Source organism: Equus asinus, chromosome 4 (genome assembly GCF_041296235.1).
Source record: "Equus asinus isolate D_3611 breed Donkey chromosome 4, EquAss-T2T_v2, whole genome shotgun sequence".
NCBI lineage: Eukaryota > Metazoa > Chordata > Mammalia > Perissodactyla > Equidae > Equus > Equus asinus.
In genome coordinates, this window is record NC_091793.1 from 98,475,902 (window position 1) to 98,497,148 (window position 21,247).

Genomic DNA, 21,247 nt, shown 5'->3' on the forward strand with positions numbered 1-21,247 from the left:
TTATTCCGGCCAAAATGTACGATAATGCTAAGCATCTCTTTTGCCGTCTAAGTAATAATGAATACTTTCATGATCAAGCTTATATTAGACAAAAACAATCATATTTTTAATTTTCATAGGTAATGGTGGGTCCCTGATATCCATAGATGATTCGTGTTTTAGATAGAGCTTACAATCTCTGCCTCACCAAAGTTCTTTATGAGTATCACTAATTCAAACAAAAAAATAGACTGGATCAAATTTTTCTCACTTTTGTTCCGTGTTTCTCTCTAAAGGACCTAAAGTCAAATGAGTAAAAGCCATGTGAAAAGAAGAAGGAGAACATGGGATATCCACAAACTTTATATCCAGCCTCAGGTTATTCAGGCATATATACAATATTTTATGAATATGGATTTAAATATCACACGTTGATGCTGTGTCTCGCTCCATGAAACTCAAAAAGTAATACTGTTTGGGGTTGTTAATGTTAAACCTCAAGATGTAAATCAGATTCAAAGTACATTAACAGAAAATTTCACTAAAATTGTCTTGCTTGCCACCATTCTGATAATGTTCACAGAAAACTTGAGTCCAGGAGTTGAAGCCTGTTATGTAGATGGAAAGGAAAGTCCTGGCAAAGGTGATTATTCAGATAGCACTCACTCATGTGTCTACACCAGTTATTAAAATACTGAAATATTTCCATCTTGGTTGGTTAACAGTTACTATACAAAACTCGCAATGACATTCCTCTGCCCTAGACACCCAAAGCGACACCCCTCTCCCTGCCCCCAAGATGCCTCTAAATCTCTTCATGACCCACCAACTAAAGGGGTAAAACCTAACAGAGTAGGGTTCTCCCAGGACTCTGTTCCCCCTGAAGCTTCTATTCTGATTGGTTAGTTCCTGTGCCATACCAGTCATCAAATATTTTAAATATCAACCTGGCTATACAGCATCATCATGATTTTATATCACTCATTTGCCCTGCTTTATTGTACGGTTATGCACATTTATCTGCAGAGAAGAGAAAAGCATTTTCGTTCCTGAGTAAATGCATCAGGCTTTTACGTAGATTTTATTTAAACAAAGAGACTATTTATTCTCATCTGATAGTAGACAGAATATCTTATTTGCTGAACCCAACGAGATTGAAAATACCTTTGTTGTCGGCAGCAATGAAACCAAGGATGTTTTCATGTCTCAGCATAACCGTCTGGTAAATTTCCGCCTCGCGAAACCAAGATCTTTCATCTCTGGAAGAGAATATTTTCACAGCCACATCTTCCCCACACCATCGTCCATGCCAGACCTCACCAAATCTCCCTTTTCCTACGATCTCCTGAAGTACAATCGTCCTTGCAATTGTTCTTTGAACCAACAGAGGTAGACCTAATCAAAGAAAAGATGGCATTGATGATTAAAAACAAGTGCCAGAAAAGAACTGTCATGATGACTATTATTTTCATAGAAAAAGCAAACATTTAAGCACTTTAATAATTTTACCAATTGTGAAGAAATAAGCACCTTTATGCCAAATTTTAATGTCAGGCCATGCTCAAAAAAATACTCCAAATTCTTAATAAGAATTTCTCTTCTCATATTCATAAATAAAAATTTCTTGAACACAGCCTGCTGCTGCAGATAGCTGGTTTTCCAGAATTGCTAAAAGTCTCTCTGATTTGTTCATTAAAGCCAGGGAGGTTACCAAATACACAAAAGTTCAAAAAATACATGTCGTTGGCCTCTAAAATCAACTGGATGGCTCCTAGGACAACTGGGAAGGCAGAAGAATTCTTTGCGAGTTTTTTTAAAAACAAATTAAAATTGGAAAGTGAAGAATCAAACTCAGTGATCAAGTGGGGTGAACATGTTACACTAAAGGCAAGATCCAGTCATAGAAAATATCAAACAAATATTTTTTGTGGAATAAAAGAATATTCAATATATTCAAGAAAATATATTCAGGGTAGAATATTTAGATTCTTTGAGCCAATAACTTCACCTCTAGAATTCTATCCTAAAGATATAATGCAAAATGCAGAAAAATTTACGTCAAAGTGTTTAGAGCCAGCCCCAGGTGCCTAGTGGTTAAATTCAGCATGTTCTGCTTTAACAGCCCAGGTTCGGTTCCCGGGCACAGACCTACACTGCTCTGTTAGCAGCCGTGCTGTGCTGGCAGCCCACATACTAAAAAAGAGAGGAAGATTGGCATGGATGTTAGCTCAGGGCAAATTTTGCTCAGCAAAAAAAAAAAAAAAAAGAGAGAGAGAGAGAAGTTTAATATATTATTATTATTGATGGAAAAATAAAGAAAAGTGTCAGATAATAGAAAAATTGTTAAATATAATGCAGAGACTAAGAGCACAGAAAAGAAAGACCTGGGCTCAAATTTCAGTTGTGCCACATAGTAACCATAGGCAAGTTTCTGAACTTGTCTGAGCTTTAGCTTCCTTGTCTGAAAAACTGGGGATAATTATATTACCTATCTCATAGGGATACTGTGAGAATTAATAAGCTTAATATTAAAATCCTAGCACAGGATCTGGCATATTACTTACTCAGGAATGGTTAGCCCTTAATATTATGTCTTAGGACAGATTACTTAGAGCTAACAACTGCTGCCAATCTTCCTCTTTTTGTATGTGAGCCGCTGTCACAGCATGGCCACTGGCAGACGAGTGGTGTAGGTCTGCACCCAGGAACTGAACCTGGGCCACCGAAGCAGAGTGCGCCAAACTTAACCACTAGGCCACTGGGGCTGGCCCTGAAGAGGTATTTCTTAGTGACATGAGAAATTACTTTTGCTAGAATGTGAAATGAAAACATTATGGTAAATTCTATCCATCTAAATAAGTGTATCTAGCTATTCAAAATATGCTCAGGAAAAAGACTGAAAAGGAAATATGCTAAATGCCATAACAGTGACTTCTATTTAGTGGAATCAGGGTGAACTGTGATATGCTTCTTTCTAATTTTGTACATTTTCTTAATTTCCACAATGGGTATTTACTACTCTTATAATTAGAGGGAAAATAGTTAAAGGGGTCACAGTATAAATTTATTCTGGAAAGTCATGTTTAGTTACTGTCATTGCACTCAGATGGCTGGGAAACCCTCATAGCAACAGCCCTGGAAGCTCCTGCAGACTTCGGCCTCCCCTCCAGAAATGAGCCACGGTTTATGCACACGCTCTCAGCTTCATGAGAACCACCCACCATGGCTAAATAAGCGCAGACTGTAAGTTTGCTATTATGGGTCTCAACAATTAGTCACAGAGCCCCACAGCCAGAAAGTTCTCCTGAGATCATCTGGTTCAACATTATCATCTTAGAGATGAGAAAATTAGGGCCCCAAGGTAATCAAAGATTTGCCTGGGAATATGTTGCTAGCGAGAGGCAGACCTGCAACTAAAACACTGGTCCTTAGTTCAAACTTTTGCTCTCTCATCATCCAGCAGGTATGCCTGCAGTCTTCCTCTGTTGAGCAGATTTCTAGCAGCAAACCATACGGGCTATTTTTGTAGCTAGAGCCAATTTTTTTTTAGTACTTGACCACACAATAAAAGTTGTACTAACAATTATTAGGCCAAATCGCAATATTAATCTCTCCCTCCCGCCCCCATCTTGCACACACACTCACAAAAACATCACCACCAACCACCACAACCAAACAACAACTGGCTAGTGACCTAGACAAGCCGATGTTTTCAAACCACAAATTGATCAAGCACGTGATCAATGCCACAGACCATAGACAGAAGTAAGATGACAGCATCTAAGGGACTCAGCACAGCAATTAGGTTGGGACAGTAAAAGTCAATGAAAGGTGCTTCAGGGGGCCGGCCCGGTGGCGCAGCAGTTAAGTTCGCACGTTCCACTTCTCTGCAGCCCGGGGTTCACCAGTTCGGATGCTGGGTGCGGACACGGTACAAACGCTTGGCAAGCCATGCTGTGGTAAGCGTACCACATATAAAGTAGAGGAAAATGAGCACAGATGTTGGCTCAGGGCCAGTCTTCCTCAGCAAAAAGAGGAGGACTGGCAGTAGTTAGCGCAGAGCTAATCTTCCTCAAAAAAAAAAAAGAAAGGTGCTTTGGTATCTTTGAAAGCAACCTCCCCAAATAATCCAATTCTTGTGTTATACACTTAGAGCTTTCTTTTGAAGGTCCATGGACTTTCCTTCCCTTTGTAGGTTCGTTTTACTCTTTTTTACAGGAGTTGTAGAAGCTGATGCCTTTCAGATGGAAAGGCACCTCTCAGCGGTGTCAGAAGTGTTATATCATGAGAGGAAAGCCGCCATCTACCCAGTTTCTGAGAAGCCACCTGAGACACAATCCACTCTCAAAGACAGCCCAGCAAAACAGTTCACTTTCTCTCCTGCCGGCATTATGTCTCTTTGAAATTTGTCCCTGACCTGGTCACGGATAAGCTTCACAATTTCTGTTTCTCAACATCTGACAAAGCTGCCTCTCGTTTAAGGTTGCTGGCTAATGCAGAGATGCCGAGGGGAAGCAGAGCTGCCTGCCTTCCTCCCCAAGGGTGAGCTGCTGTGACAGAACCCTGGCTGCAGATGGACCCATCCTCTTGGGTTCTGGATGGCAGCACAGAGTTCCTTTCAGCCAGTGGTCACTGCTAAAAATATGCAGCTGGCTTCGGGAAAAAGTGTCTAAAACCCTTTCAAATTGGTCATTAAAGAAATCCTTCATGCTTGGGTACATTTACAGCTTTCTTTTTAAGAGACAGAATAATCTAAAAAGGAGAGGGTCCAACAGTCAATAAATCCAGTTTCAGGATTAAAGATGCACCCCAAAAATTCACTTTTTCTTTTATGCCCTGGCTTAGGACTACTTTCTTAAACTAAATATCCAGTCTCCAGTTATAAAATCTCTATTCCTTTTATTGGAAAGGGAAATCCTTGGTCATCTCAAACATATTCAAGAAGTAGCTCCCAAATCCACATTTCTACCTGACATCTTCAGATGAACCGCAACGTTTTGGTGGGGATTAAATAGATGACTATTTAGCCACTTGAAACTTTTAAAGAAATTACGTGAGGTTTCAAGGAACTTGGCACAAATCAGAGCTCTCTGTGCCCACAACATTGCCAGTGCTCAAGAAATAGGGCACAGCAGGCCTCAAAATGTAATGCTAGAGGAAAGAGTGCTGAGTCCTACGAAGTTGTAGTTTTAAAGAAAGAACACTAACATTACATCCAATAATCTAATTTGGATTTCAGTTTTATAAACTTGGCAGTTTGGAGATAGTCTCCCGAATATTCCTCCTCTGAAAACGTGCCACCTAATTTGTGCAATGGTGGTGTAACCATTGAAACTGGTCAGTGACAGTGGAGGCGACCTTGCCCCTAGAAGCAACAGTCTGAGCTCCCCGGATGACGTAGTTAGGCTTCTCTTTTCCGATGAATACTTGTCTGTCCAAAGCTGCTCCATGTTAAATTTGATGTTCATATAGATGCTATCATCCCTCTGTCATCTGCCCCTGTTAACTGTGCCTGCCTGGATGCTCCTAAAGGCCATGGGCAAGGGAGTTCCTCAAAATCTGTTTCGGGTAATCATCCTTAACGATCTTTCCAAAGCAAGAGGCGATGCAGGAGCTTCTGAAGTGGCTCTCCTAGGCTTACCCTAGTTCTTATTTCTGCAACACCACGTGCTGACAGGGTTTCTGGAAATATATATGAGACCAGGGTTCCTCTCTGCCATTTCAGAGAGTTTGCTATTACAAAGGAAACTCCGCTCTGTCACCAGAAACCCAAAAAGCCCACAGATGCTTTGTGATGTGAGAAACGCTCATTTAGGCCATAATACAGCCTGGTACTTTGAATTGCTTCACCAGGGATTCTGCAGTTCCATTAAAGAGGAAAAGAGTGATATGTAACCTTAGCAGCAAAAGCCAGCACAGGAACGCTGTGCGCTTCCCTTTCATCTTCCATTGTTATGCTTTAAGAACACATTCTTGATTTTAATTTCGGGTCAGCTCCCTGTTAACTTCACACACACATCCCAGGGGATGCCTACAGATTCTGAAGACCTTCATAACCACAAGCAAAGGGGCTGTAAGAACACTACTTTGCATAACTAACATCTTTTCCCCCAAGACTCAACTGCTTATATAAAGTAACTCTTTTGAACCCATGAAACATTACCAAGAGAGCAACAATGATTATTACTAACTATGATGGGGGAGAGGGGAGAAAAGAGAAACTCTTTCTTGCTTCAAAAATAAATTCTGAAGTCATGTGAAAATGACAGTCTGAATGCCTAAAAGCATAAAAGGCAATTGAGAAGACTTACTTCTTCAGGCCATGACAGTGTTTTCTCTTCATCAAATCCTAAAAGAAGTCTCTATATCAGAATTTACCATGTACCATATCAAGCATTTTAAACAGTAGAATTCATAATATTTGGGCCCTTTTTTGTTAAAAGTTGTTTTTATTTATTTTTAAATAAGTTTTCTTACTGAAAAATGGACAATGGGCACATACCAGAGCCAGATCCAGAGGCGGTCACATCGTAAATCAGATCTTTTAGAGTTTTTCCAGCATTTACCAGATTGCACTCAGAGAGGGGCTCCTCCACATTCTGTCTCTTTTTCTTTCTGTATGTACACTGTCGGCCTTGGCAGACCCATACTGTCAGCACTGCAGCTATGGACAGGAGGCAAACTGGCACAGTAACAACAATGGTCAGCTCCAAGGGTCCGAGTTTTGGGGCATTTGGTGATGCTTTAATTAAAAAAAGAAAGAACATGACCATAAATCAACCCATTTCAAATATTTTAGAAACTGGAAATGCAATCGCCCAAATTTCACATCTGTAACGTGCAGCTACACTGTATGCGCTTATGTCAGTTGGTAAAGACTCTCTGTGCTATAAGCAAAGATGGGGAAAGGGATTGAGGTTAGGGCGTAGCTAGGAATAATTATGCCAGGCAACAACACGAGACAGAATTAGGAACTTGGAAAGCACTAGCACACAGAATCCTTTTTAAAACCTCCAAACCATCTGAGATTTTTCTCCCACTCTCTCCCCATTTTTCAGCTGTCCATCCTTAGAGTACATTCATTCATTCATGCCACAAATAATTCCTGAGTTCTGGCAATATGTTGCCAGCACTATTCGAGGCACGGGACATATAGTGGTGAGTGAGAGAGCCCAAATCCTTGCTCTTGTGATGCTTATGTTCTCATACACCCATTAAAAAGATGGCTATGCAATACAAACGCAAGGGATGGTAAGTGCTATGAAGAAAATGAAGCCAAGGAAACAGTGACAGCGAGATGCTACTTTCCATCGACTGGTCATGGGAGGCCACTCCGGGCAGGCATCAGGGAGCAACAACAGAAGTCTCTCAGGGAAACAAGGGTGAGGTGCCCTAGGTGTGGACCTGTTTAGCGTGTTCGAGAACAACCTGTGCCCAGAGCACAGTAAACTCGGAGAAGATAGAAGGAAATGGGGTCAGGGAGGTAAAAAAGAGAAAGATCATGTGGGGTCTGGTAGGCTAAAAGGAGGACTGTGAATTTTATTCTAAGTAGAAGCTGTTGCAGGGTTTTCAGCAGGCAAAAGATAAGATCTAACTTATATTCTGAGCGGCTGCTGTGTGAATAGACACACGGAACACAAGCTTACGAGTGAAGAGACCAATTAGAAACTGAATGCAATGATCCAGGCGAGACACGATGGTGTGGGGTGACAACTCTCTAAAATAGCACTCCCTTCTCATTCTCTGTTCACTCTCTGTACCCTTTTCCTGTTTTATTTTAATTCCTGGATCTTATCACCACCTGGCACATCATATATTCATTTATTTATTATCTGATTCCCTCCCAAGAACATATGCTTCGTGAGCGGAAGAACTTGGCCTGCTTTGTTCCCAAATATATGCGCCGTGTTTACAATGGTAGTTCCTGAATGGGAGAATCACTAAAGGTTCTACTGGTTTTATTTTTAATAAGTAAGGGATAAGACATTTACTTTCAGAAAAATAAATATGATCATTGAAACCAAATAACATAAGGATATAATTAAACTTGTGACTCTAATTTTAAAACACATACAGCCAGATTTTTTTTTTAAGTTGACCTTGCATGTAAGAAATCTTTTTAATTTAGAACAAAAGGGGATACAAGAGAAACCTGTGATGACAGATACTTCCTGTGTTTTTCAAAGAAATTATTTTGACACTTGAAGTGAGCACGTAGTTCATTTTCTTTTCATTCACTAAAGACAGCCTCAGCATCAATTTAATTTTATCCCTAAGTCCTGCCAGCAAGGATGTTGCTTTTTAGTTTTGATAAACCTTGGGGTGTATTTGATAGAATATTGGAATAGAATTCTGAAGTCTTAGGTTCTCAAACACCAAGGAGAAGGAGAAGAAAGCAGGCTTTGGAGAGAGAGGTCTGCTTCCAAGCGTGGGCTGCCACTTTCTCACTATGTGGCTATTGCGCCGTGGGACAACTGCACGCCCTCCGGCCCGCTGACTCTGCACGTGGGCTGCCACTTTCTCACTATGTGGCTATTGCGCCGTGGGACAACTGCACGCCCTCCGGCCCGCTGACTCTGCACAGGCACGGTGAGAGTTAGAGACAATGCATGGGAATCAACAGCATGATGCCTGCACCTGAGAGTCTACACTCACGACAACAACAATGGCCCTTGTGAATCAGCCATTCCTCAGACTTCCTAGAGAGTTTGTTATAGTAAATCTATTTACATATTACTTACAATGTGTCAACCAGAATACATATGATTTGAAAACAAATATTATTTAATTCTAAAGGAAAAAGGATCAAATTCCTCAAAAAATGTGTTCATAGAAGTTTCACTATAATCCTAAAAATAGTAGTCTATCTACTACCAATGAGTAAAAGATTTAAAAGTGTTGAGTGAACCTTGGAAACAAACACAATCCACACTCTTGTACTTCGCCTGGTGACTTCTGACAGATCACCGGCTTTCCTCCTCCCGAGTGTTTTATACTCCTCTGAAAGCATGAGACGTTGCACAGGTGCATCTGAGGACAGCTTGGGCTTGAGAGTTCTTACAAGAAGGAGATAAAAGCTCTTGGACTTGACTTTGCTTGAGAAATCGTTAACCATGGCACCTGCAACTTGTAACGTTTGCTGTTGTAAAAGAGCTTCATTACCCATTTGACAATGAACTTTCAAATCTACATTTCAAGTTGTATTCATATTTTCATGGCCTCACACAGGTATTCTAGGAATGCAAAGAAAGCCCACAATGCACTTAATTACTTGCAACTTACATAAACATCTATTTAAATCTGTTTTTAAAAATAAAATTCCACTATCGGATACATTTATATGGCTAAATTTTATTTTGAAATACGTTATCAGGAACTATCAATATCAACATTACAGTTAAAAGCTTATTGATTATCTTCATTTTGGTAAAGCTCTATTAAGCAGAGCTCTGATCATCACTATGGCAACCCATAAAGAGGCAAAAGGTCAGTAAGCCTGAAAACAGAATAATATTTAGAAAAGTACACTGCTCTGGTGAAGGCTGCTGCACTCAGGGATGTTTATTACAGATGGGCAATGTTTCTACTTTTGTGAACAAATTTACTGATATGAGTTAGTAAGAAAAAAGATTACTCAGCTAGAAAAAGGCTAGCAACATCATCCAGAAAGAGCTCCTTAAACACTGAGCAATTTTCAAAGCAAACATTTGTAACACTATCTTCGAAACCAAATGTTGATTGTAATTTCTACAGGAGATAAATGAAAAACTGTAATGTACACCCAATGAGTCATGGTAGAAGGAGACAGTAGTGCAGTTAAGAATACATTTTAATAAGTTACCTTTGATGACATATTAATTTTTCTGGCAGGTTTTACATTCTTGATCATAGAACTCTTATTTTTTGATAGTTTCCAGTTTTTGAGATTGTCTGTGTCAATTGAGATGCGTTCTCCATGGAATAAGCAGCTTCATGGGGGGATATGTTAATCCCAAGTGCAGTCTGGGAAGTGCTGCACTGCTAATTCAAGTTATTTCACTCCCTAGTGAATTAAATAGAAGAGAATGGGGAAAAAGAGAGAAAAGTGCTAGGCCAGATGGGTGAGAGCAGAGCTCACAAATCTCTCCCCTGTATAAGTTACAATACATTAAACCAAGACAACACAGGGGAAGGAAGTATTTACAAGGCAGGGGGAAGGGAGCATCGACTTGAATGAGGTGGAAGATTCTGTACAGCTGAAGACATCATGTGAACGGCAAAAGAATGTAAGAAGATAAATTTTTTTTTAAAAAAAAGGAAAAACAGAAAAGGAAAAAGGAAGGAAAGAAGAAAGGAGGAAAAAAGTTTTTTACCTGTAAAAATACCTTTATTAAAATGGCATCAATATATGCTTGGCTATAACTTCTTCCTGGCTCCAACACATATTGGTTTATATCTCCAAAATTTTTTTATTGAAGTGTAAGTGACATACAATATCCTATTAGTTTCACAAGTACATCACAGTGATTTGGTATTTATATAACTACAAAAGGATCACTATGATAAGTCTAGTTACCATCTGTCACTACACTGTTACTACAATATTATTGACTATATTCCCTATGCTGTCCATTACATCCCCATGACTTATTTATTTTATAATTGGAAGTCTGTACCTCTTAATCCTCTTCATCTATTTCGCTCACCCTCCAATGCCTCCCTGCTCTGGCAACCACCAGCTTGTTCTCTGTATCCATGAGTCTGTTTCTGTTTTGTTTTCTTTTGTCTGCTCATCTGTTTTGTTTTTTAGATTTCATGCGTAAGTGAAATCATATGGTATTTGCCTTTCTCTGTCTGACTTACTTCACTTAGCATAATACCTTCTAGATCTATCCATGTTGTTGCAAATGACAGCATTTATTTTTGTGAATTTTGTAAGTTTCCCTAGAGACGCGAGGGGAACTGGTGATAGTAAAAGGCGATGGTGGTTGCCACTGCCCAAATAAAGTCCAGAACCAGTTTAGATGCCTCCACTCCTCCCAGGACAGTTCACTGCTCCCATTACCTCCTTGCCACTTCCTATTTCTGGCTTTAGGGAGGCAAACTCCTCAAGACGAAAAGAAAAAGATGAGAAAATGTGGGCATGATCCCCATGTTTCCACCCCTGCTGACCTCTTCTCTTTCTTTCCTAAAAGTCTGAAAAATTATTGACATGTATGAGATTTATTTGACCTTCAAATTAATTTAATTTACATTTCCTTAGTAAACGCTATTAGGAGGAGAAGCCTTGGAACTACGTGGAGATATAGACTTGACCAACTGCTTCAAATAACTCGTACTGACACTAACATAAAAGTCTTGTAGTAGTATATCTACATTCAACTTACAGGCACATTTCTTCTCTATATTTGAATGACATTCAACTGATTAGAAACTAAGATATGACTATGGAGCGATGTATGGAACCTCTTTGAGGATAGAGTGACTGAAGAGACATATATTGGCTGGACAGCTGTTTAAAAACAAATTCAGATAAAGAACACAGAGGTCTTCATCCAGACAAAGCACATTTTTATGAAACATTTCAAGGTTAGTGCTTCCTTCCCAAAAGCTGCTGGAACAAGTAGCTAGGGAAATTTAAAACGATCAGAACATCCCTAAAGAAACCACAGACTGATTTAGCATTAAAACCACTCCTCTTCCTTTCATGAAAGATTTTCCTCAAGTGAAAAGATACCATTTGGCAAGGCTGAATCCATGAATGTATAAATATCAAGTCTCCAACTGCCTCCTCACCCCACCCCCAAAAAAGGGGAAGCATTTCTTTCTCCAGTTTCTGGCTTTGAAATGTTCTCAGGTAAAAAACCAGCCAAAAAGGCAATGTTGCTTGAGATGCTTTCTGATGGGTCTGTTTCTGTCCTTACACCGCGAGGAAATGCCACAATGTCAACTGAATGATGTGGTGATATACCGTGCATCCACATATCCTATAAATCTCCTATGACACAACCCTGTGACTTCAATTAAAGAGTTTTTGTTTAGTTCACAAGTTTCTGGGGGAAAAATGTGGAAATAATATGTGCAGCTGAAAGAAGAAAGAATAAATTACCTCTAAGACATTCAAAGCTACCTCATTAATTAGCTCAAAAGGAATAATTTCTTTTGTCAAAAACAGAGTGACATTTTAAGCAATGAGAAATCTCTCAAATCTTCATGATGAACCTCCTTTAACCTGCCATTTTTAAAGCATCCTTAAACGTGGGTACCATCGTTTCAAACATTTGCTTCACGGTAATGAAAACACATGTCTAATTGGTTTCTTCTTGCTTTACTAAGTTGGTTCAGAGACTGGAACCAAATGGATTGGTTTGTAAAACGTTGCACTGAGAACAACTCTCTAGAGGGTATGTCAGAGAAATGCAGCACAGTCCACACCCTTGTGGAACTGAAAATCTACTAAGGAATACATGACCCATCTAGGGAACAGTTCCAAAGCGACTTTGCAAGGTGAAATATGAGAAAACTTTATGTAAGAGCAAAGGAGATGGGAGATAAGAAAAAGATCCTCATGAAGAGTTCCATTCATGATGAATCAGCTCAATATAAAAGAATACATAACTGCACTTACATGTGTGAAGCACACACGTGAGGTAGAATGGGTCTAAGGAGCTAAGTAGCTAACACTGGTTTTATTTGTCTAACACTCCCATGGAACTCTGTACTCACTGCTTGCAGGCAGCCACCCCACCACCAGCCCCTGCCAGAGTTTGTCCTAGCCTCCTACTTCTTCACAGTGACCCTTATAAACGTCATCAGGAATAATCCAGGTAGAAGTTAATTCGGTTAGATCCCTCCAACATGTTCCACCATATGGAGAAGCAAATGGTCTCCCTTCTTCACAGAGCAAGAATAAGCATGTCAATCAGGTTGTTTCTGATCAACGTGACATCAAGTACTGGACAAGAGCAGAATATTTTCTAATCTAGATATTCTACTAAGCCATGACAGTGATAGAAATAACATGAGAATTATTTATACCTTTTAACTGAATCAGATGAGCTACTGATGGGCCATTTCATTGTTCAGTGCTCAATCTTTAAGTGGCTATTTGCATACACTGTCTTTGTCTGGCTTGATTTCAGGAGTGTACAGCAGGCAGGGGGCATCACACATACAAGTACGTCCTGGACAGTTTTCCTCGTTCGCCTGGTTTTCTGGGAGTATGTGAGGAACACTGAGAAGCTTCAGATCTCATGTTGTCCTCTAGCATCTGAACTTAATAATAATACTGTTTTTGTATTTTACGGAAATATGAATGATAGACTGAAGAATATAATCTTTGGCATAAAGGGTCTGAAGAACTTTGACTGAAGCAGAGATGAGACTGATAAAACATAGAAAGGAGAGTTTAAATTGGCTCCTGAGAATTACATCAGTTTTTCTTAATTTCAGGGGATGTACCCAGAGATTAGTTTTAATCTGTCATCAAAACACATATTCTCAAATAATACATATCTGTAAAGAAACTAGATAATAATTACTCAAGGAATATTTTAGGTTTTCTTCTCAAGCCAAGCTTGCACATGGGAAAAAAGAAAGTTCCTTGGAAGCATCACCCATATCTTGTCTCTCTGTTTCTCCAGCTCATAGCAGAGAGCCTTTTTCCAAGAAAGCTCTTAAAAATCTTGATGACAAAGGATCAGGTACACTTCTCTGTCCTCAAGATCATGCTAGAATAAATTCTCCCACAGCTGACACATTCACACAAAGCAGCTTGTTCACACAGAAAAGACTGATGTGAGAGAATCATATTTTGACCCAGCTCAATGTCCCAAACATGAGAGTCGCCCCCAAAATACTTGAGTAAACAGGAATAGTATTCACATAACTGAAGGAGTAGGGGCTTACCTAAGGTAAAATCCTTAATTTAGAACTGGTCATAAATTTTACTTTCAATTTCCCATTACATCTCTACGAACAAAATTTCACAACTGCAATCAGTGTACTTGTTTCTTGAGACAAGAAATGTTGCCTATTTTTAACTTTTAAAGCACAAGTTTGACTTCTTTGTATGCTTATATTTCATAGCGCTTTCCAAAATATAAAAATCGTAGCATCTTTCAGTTCATGGGGAAAAAAATCCCCCCGTCTGACACACCTGTCAGGTGTGCCCTGAATCCTCAGAGAATGAGCTATAAATGGATTTGTTCATGTGATGGCAGAACAATTCCACAAGGGGTCCCAGGAGTATTTCTCAGCATGTAGATGTCACCTTCCACTGACTAGAGCAATGAATTTATGTTTAAAATAGAAAACCATATAAGTTAAGAAACAACAATGGATTTGTTCAAATGAATGAAGATAACAAAATTTTTAAACTTCCAAAAGAATAATACTCATTATCTGAGTCTGCAATTTTTATGATTATTGCATGCTTTAAAATTATTAATTTTGATAAATTTTATTCTAATGTTTTGGCAGTTTATCCTCCTTTGGATGTAATCCTTCAGTTTGACTTAAATTAAAATCTAATTTAGACATGTACCCAATCAATACGCATTGTTCACCTACCCTAACTGATATAAATAATCAATTTTTCTTCTTCTCTCTACACAACTAAGAACAGAATAGGAAGGCAGAAATTATACCGAGGTTAATAAAGCACCCACATTTAATGTTGTGCATGTATTTTCTTTATTTAAACTAATTATTTGAATCAGTCAAAAATATAATAACATTATTAAAATAGTGTATTGAAATCTGATAGGAAAAATCCCAGAAATTATTACTACACTTACCCTTTCAAGCACTGTATGTTTGGGTAGCAAAATGGGAACAAAGATACCTTGAATGTTTTTGTTGAATAGTCTATTTCCATAGGAAGGGTGGTAATTAGCACAACAGGAACTAAACAGCAATTGCTATCAAAATTAACCCTATAAATAACCAGCTTCTCTGGCCCAGGTTTCCTGACCCTCTCCTGGATGAATTTTCATAGATGATTTTAGAGTGCTATTGACATCACTATTTCTCTGACCATTTCTCTGATGTCACCTAGAGTCACCCGAAATCATTTCTGTTACAAACTGAAATGCAATCCAGCCATGAAAGAATCAAGCAAGAAGATGTGAATCCTTCATGTAGGAAAAGTCACATGTTTTAACAATAAGGGAGAAAAGTAAGATACAAAATTGTATTAAACAGAATAACTCAACTATACTAAAATAGAAAATATGCTAAACTAATGATAGCGAGAACTCTAGGCCACTGGATATAAGCTCAATACATACTGAATGAATGAATGAAAGGGAAAGCCGGTGCCCAGTATGGAAGAGTCAGTCACTTCCGCTTCCACCAACTGATAACAAGAGGGCGACCTCAAGGATGCCAAATCTTCTGATTTTTCAAGACAACCCAGATATCTGGATTTGTATATTAAGACTCTTAATTTTTAACGTTATAAAGAAGTCCACTTTTCTTTTCCAGAAACTGTGTAAATCAAAAATAACCTGTCTGTGGTCTGGTTACAACCCACAAGCAGGTAGAACTCTGGATAACTTGTTTTGCTGTTTCTATGTTCCTTAGAATTAGGTTTAGCTACAAGTAACAGAAGAAACCAAACAGAAGTTTCCTTTTCTCTTTCTTGCAAAAGAAACTTGAAGATGGGCAGTCCACTGTTAGTAGGGTGGCTCCATGACTCTGAGACTCCATCAGTCTTCTCAGAAGTTCCCGAAAACACTACCACTCATCTTACCAGCCAGAACTTAGTCACAAGGCCACACTTACCTATAAGAGTGACTGAAAATATTGTCCATTGCGTGGACAGCCACACAACCAGCTAAAAGTCTAGGTTCTGCTACTAAATGGGTATTGGAGGAAACCAGATGGCTTTGAAACACTTATTTATAGTCATAGTAAACTTTGATCCATTAGATTCTTTTCATTAGAAAAAGAACATGGTTGCAACAAAACAAGTCAAACAAGTAAGAATTGATGAGGAAAGAGTTAAATAATGTCCTTAGCCTGTCTGCTCTCCAATACCAACTTGAGATGTTAATAGAGTGCGTAACTTCCGTAAATTTACCTATACTCAAACATTACTTTGAAACTTGACATTTCATTCTTCTTTTGTTGTGAAATATAATGAATACACAGAAAAGTGCATAGGATACACAGATTGAGTATAAAAACAAGTCTAAATTCCCATGCATTACCACCCCTCTCACCCTGCATGTCCCTTTACCCCCATTCTGAGATACCCCAACATGGTCACCACCTTATCCCTTCTCCCAGGGTAGCCATTATCCTGATTTGAAGAATAATCATTTTCTCATCTTTGTACTGTGGTTCCCAGAATCACTTTTCCTATATGGTTCCAGGTTAAACTGGGGACGTTTGCATACATATTTATGAATGAGAATGGCCTGTGATCTCTGTTTTGATATTGTCTTTGTTGGGTTTTGATATCAAGGTTATGCATAAAATGAGTCAAGGAGTCTTTCCTCTTCGTCTACGTTTTGGAAGAGTTTATGTAAGAATGATCTGTTCCCAAAAGTTCAGCAGAACTTTCTGGTAGAGTCTCTTGGGCATTGAAATTTTGTTTACAAGAATATTTTTGACTCCCTTTTTTTAAACTACTGATTCAAGTTCTTTAATAAATCATATGACTATTATTCAGGTTTGGTAAATTATAATTTTCTAAAAATTCGGTTGTTTATAAGTCATGTTTCAACCTTACGTAGTCTTAATTTTTTTAATCTAGTTCTTCTATCAATTACCAAGACAGTGGCGTATTAATATCTCCCTCTGAGATTGTGAACTTCTTAATTTCTCCTTCTGGATCTGTAAATATTTTCTTTATTTTTGAGGCCATGTTCTTAAGTACACAGAAATTTAAATTTATTAAGAATCTCTGGTAAACTGAAATGTTAATCATTGTAAAATGACCCTTTTTAACTGTAGTAAGTTTTTTTGCACTAAAGTTTATTTTGTCTGCTATTAATATAAATAAATCAACATTTTTCCTTATTTAATATATGCATGGCATATCTTTTCCATCACAACAATTTCAACATTTTTATAAACTTTCATTTTAGATACATTTTTTAAACAACATTTAATTGGATTTGTTTTCGCAAATCTGATCACCTTTGCTTTTTAACTGGAGTGCTTAGTATATTTACATTAGAATTATTTACATTTAACTATTCCTGACATATTTGGATGCTTTCTTTATGTTATATCTGTTGTGTGCTTCCTTTTATCTCTCTCCCCTTTTTTTGGTATTTTACTTCTTTTAGATTGTTTTTCTTATTCCATTTTTACCTACTGTAGATTAGAGGGAACACAGTCTCATTCTATTCTTTTAGAATTAACTTAGAAATGACAACAGGCGTATTTAAAAGCATAAAGCTAAACGATAGCCTTATCCTCCTCCTAGACAAAACAGGCTCTTACAAAATTTTAACTCCATCTACCCCTCTCTTGACATATATAATGTGCCATTTTTATACTGAATAATCATTTTATCTTGGTTTTTAAAACACCACAAGACATTGTCGTTGTTGTAGATTAATGTTCTTTAGAATTAGTCACCTATTTATCACTTTCTTTGTTTTTCATTCCTCTTTGCATGTCAGAACTTTGGTATTACTTTCTTTCTGCTGGAAGTACATCCTTTGGAATTTCCTTTATCAAGGAGTCTGATGGCAAACTCACCTATTCTGTTACTCTGAAAATGTCTTTTCCTTAACCTCATTCTATAAAGATGTTTCTGCTGGGTAAAGAATTGTGGTTTACCAGTTATTGTCTTTTAGAATATAGAAGATACAATTCTACTTTTTCTCTTTTTACTTTTTGCTTTTGAAAAGGTGCCATCAGTTCTTCTGTAACTTCTTTCAATGTGATCTACCCTTTTGTCTGTCAATTTTTAGGATTTCCCTTTGTCTTTGGTGTTCTGTAGTTTTACTACACTACGTCCAGGTTTGAATTTCTTTTTATTTCTCCTCTTGATATTCATTGAATTTCTTGAATTTGTAGATTGGTGTTCATCAATTCTGGAAAATTCTGAGATATTATCTCTGCAGATAATGCTTTTGCCCAATTCTCTCTCTCCTTACCTCATGGACAACTATGTACAAGTACATGTTAAATGTTCTCATGCTTTCCTCTATCTGTCATTCTCCCTTCCACATTTTCCACTATGTATTCTCTATATGCTACATACAAGGTAATTTCTTCTGCTTTGTATTTCAGAACTCTAATTCTCTCTTTAATTGTTGCTATACCAATTGCTGTTAAATCTATCCATTAAGTTTTTAATTTTCATTATTGTATTTTTAATTTTAAAATGTTTTGTTCTGTTATTGTTGAAATCTGCCAAGCCACTTTTTTACAATTTCCTATTCTCTAAAAATATTTCCAAATTTGCCCTTTTTTGTTTTGGTGAAGAAGATTATTCCTGAGCTAATATCTGTGCCAATATTTCTCTGTTTTGTATGTGGGGATGCTGCCACAGTGTGGCTTGACGAGCGATGTGTAGGTACGCACCTGGGATTCAAACCTGCAAACCCCAGTCTGGCGAAGCAGAGTGGATGAACTTAACCACTACACCACTGGGCCAGCCCCACCGTTTTTTTTTTAAACTTACAAGAATATTTGGTCTACAATTATTGTCTGATAATTCCAATACATGAAGCCTTTGTGATCTATTTCTGCTGTGCACTCTTTTCTGCTGGTGCATGCTCATGCTGTCTTGCCTCTCTGTGTGCTTGGGGTGCTTATTCTTCACTGCTGCTCATGTCCTTGCAAAAGTGTTCATGTGTCTCTTTGAGACCTAATATTAAAGTGCCTTCCTCTAGGATAGTACTTTTTGCTGGCGGGCAGCTGAGGCACTAATAGTCTGGGACTACCTTAAAGAAATTCTTCCTTCTGGAGAGTCTCTCTATTACTTAGACAATGGGAACTTAGGCGTAAAATCCACACGATGGCCAGGCTATGTTCACAGCTTATCAGGAACAAGGTTTTTTTGTTTGTCTTTAGACTATTGTTATTTTCATTTCCTTCTTTTGTTTTGCCTGGTCTTCTTAGTAATAAATCCAAGCCCTCTTCCTGGGGTTGGAAGAAGATGGGTTTATATCTGGTTTAAACTTGCAATAAGGAAAGAGACCATCAATATCTCTGCTAAAAATGAGAGTTTCTATTAGACGACCCAATTTGAGCAAATTACCTCTTGACTTTTGTCTTCCCTAAACCTTGAGATCCCAATAACAAAACTCAACATTTTCCTTATTAGAAAAAGCAGATACACATGAGGAAAAAAGTATCAGATAAAAGTATAAGAAAGTTAGTGCTGGCCTAGTGATGCAGTGGTTAAGTCTGCATGCTCTGCTTTGGTGGCCCAGGGTTCGCCAGTTCAGATCCCAGTTGCAGACCTATGCAATGCTTATCAAGCCATGCTGTGGCAGGCATCCCACATATAAAGTAGAGGAAGATGGGCATGGATGTTAGCTCAGGGCTAATCTTCTTCTTCAAAAAAGTATAAGAAAGTTAGATAATAATGTTTTAAACAATAAGGGTGTTCACTGATTCACATAACAAGAAAGCTTAAAGTAGCCTGGTGACATTGTTGAGCCTCTTTGCTAACAAACCATAAAATCAACCTTTTAAATAGTTGCCATTTTTCCAGTCACATATGTCACAAATATTTCTATCCCATATTTAAATTATCTTTGGTTTTATTTGTTATGTTTTATTATTCATTTTTATTTTAGTCTCCATGCAGTCAACTATATCTGTCTTTTCCTTTTATAGCAGTTGGATTTCCTGTCTTATTTAAGAACAGCTTCCATACTATGAAGTCATAAAAGTCTTTTTTTTTCTAAATTTTCCTCTGACATTTAAATTGTTTTATATTTCACAATTAGATATTTAATCAAGCTGTAATTTATTTTTGTATATGGTATGACACTGTAGTACAGCCCTGTTTTCTTCCAGATGGATAGATAATTATGCCAGCATCATCTCAAAAATAAACTATCCTGGAATTTCCATTTCTGCCAAGTTACACTTTAGATGTCCACAGAAGCATTTCCTGGTAGGGAACAAACAAAAATGCTAAATAAAATATAAATGAAAAACTTTTTTTCTATTTCGTGATTAAGTTGGTAGGAAAATAAATGAATTGCTCAGCAGACAAATATAAAGCACAAATCCAGAGAGATACTTAAGAACTGGGGCTGCCATTTACCCTGGAGGCATCTGGCAGTGCTTGGTGGCTGGGGTTTAGTTTTTCCAGACTGTATCACAAGATCAGGCGATAAAACATGGTTCCTAAAACAGTGAAAGATCAGATCAGAGGTCCTTGTATAAATCAGACAACTATGAAAGGCATTACATTGAAAACAAAACAGAAAGTGTTCCACAGAGAGAGACAAGGTATATATACTCATGTATTTGTCCGTCTCAAACTTGACTTTGGGTAGAGCAGAAAAAAGAAAAACAAAATGTCTTCAAGAGTTCCTCACCACAAGTATGTACCCATACAGGGAGGCTTAAAGCCAGAATTCATGCTATATGTTGGCCAAAAAAACCTAATCAAAACACTGAATGAATTTTGGTTGGTAGCACCCCCAGATACCTGGCAGATGCTAATGTAAATCTTCTCTGGAGGAATACATTTTAAATACAGGCTTCAAAAGTTTCCTCTAGATATAGTTTCCAAAAACATGAGCTCACAATCAAAAAATCACAAGATGCACAAAGTAAGTGGCCACCAAGAATATGAGTCCGCAGAATCAAAAACAGCAGATTCAAACTCACAGAAGTGATAGATATTGAAATTATCAGAGATTCAAATATTAGAAGATAAAGGGAAAAGAGATAAGGGGCACAGAGAAAAGATACAGAAGGCCCAACTTACAGAAAATCAGTGAAGGCATTGTGAGAAGAACGAAGGAGAACTTAGAGGGTTCACAAAAAGAACCCATTGTAGGGACCCACACCCAAAACATCTTCCAATGTGAATGGAACTTTTTCACCTATTATTGCTTTATTTACCCTACCTGGATCCCACCCTCATGCACACTCATTTGTGTAAATAAGTCTGTGATTTTGGAAATGGAAATATTCTTGAAGAGTTAAGAATATATCATTTTTTTAAAAATTTTTTCCTGAGGAAGACTAGCCCTGAGCTGACATCTGTGCCAATCTTCCTTCACTTTATATGTGGGATGCTGCCACAGCGTGGCTGACGAGTGGTGTAAGTCTGTGCCTGGGAACCAAACCTGCG

General features: G+C 38.0%; 1 protein-coding gene across 6 annotated transcripts in view; it reads right to left on the minus strand.

Annotated features, from left to right (window-relative positions):
* ACVR1C (activin A receptor type 1C) overlaps nt 1–21,247 on the minus strand; it is a 68,221-nt gene that overhangs the window by 12,160 nt on the left and 34,814 nt on the right. For 5 of the 6 annotated variants that reach the window (XM_014858266.3, XM_070507804.1, XM_070507805.1 and 2 more), the window contains exons 3-4: nt 6,482–6,721; nt 1,144–1,374 (exon numbers count right to left, since the gene is read on the minus strand). In XM_014858266.3, the coding sequence (XP_014713752.1) occupies nt 1,144–1,374; nt 6,482–6,721 (471 nt within the window). The remainder of the gene's footprint in view (nt 1–1,143; nt 1,375–6,481; nt 6,722–21,247) is intronic. The other variant, XM_070507807.1, reaches the window with a different exon arrangement.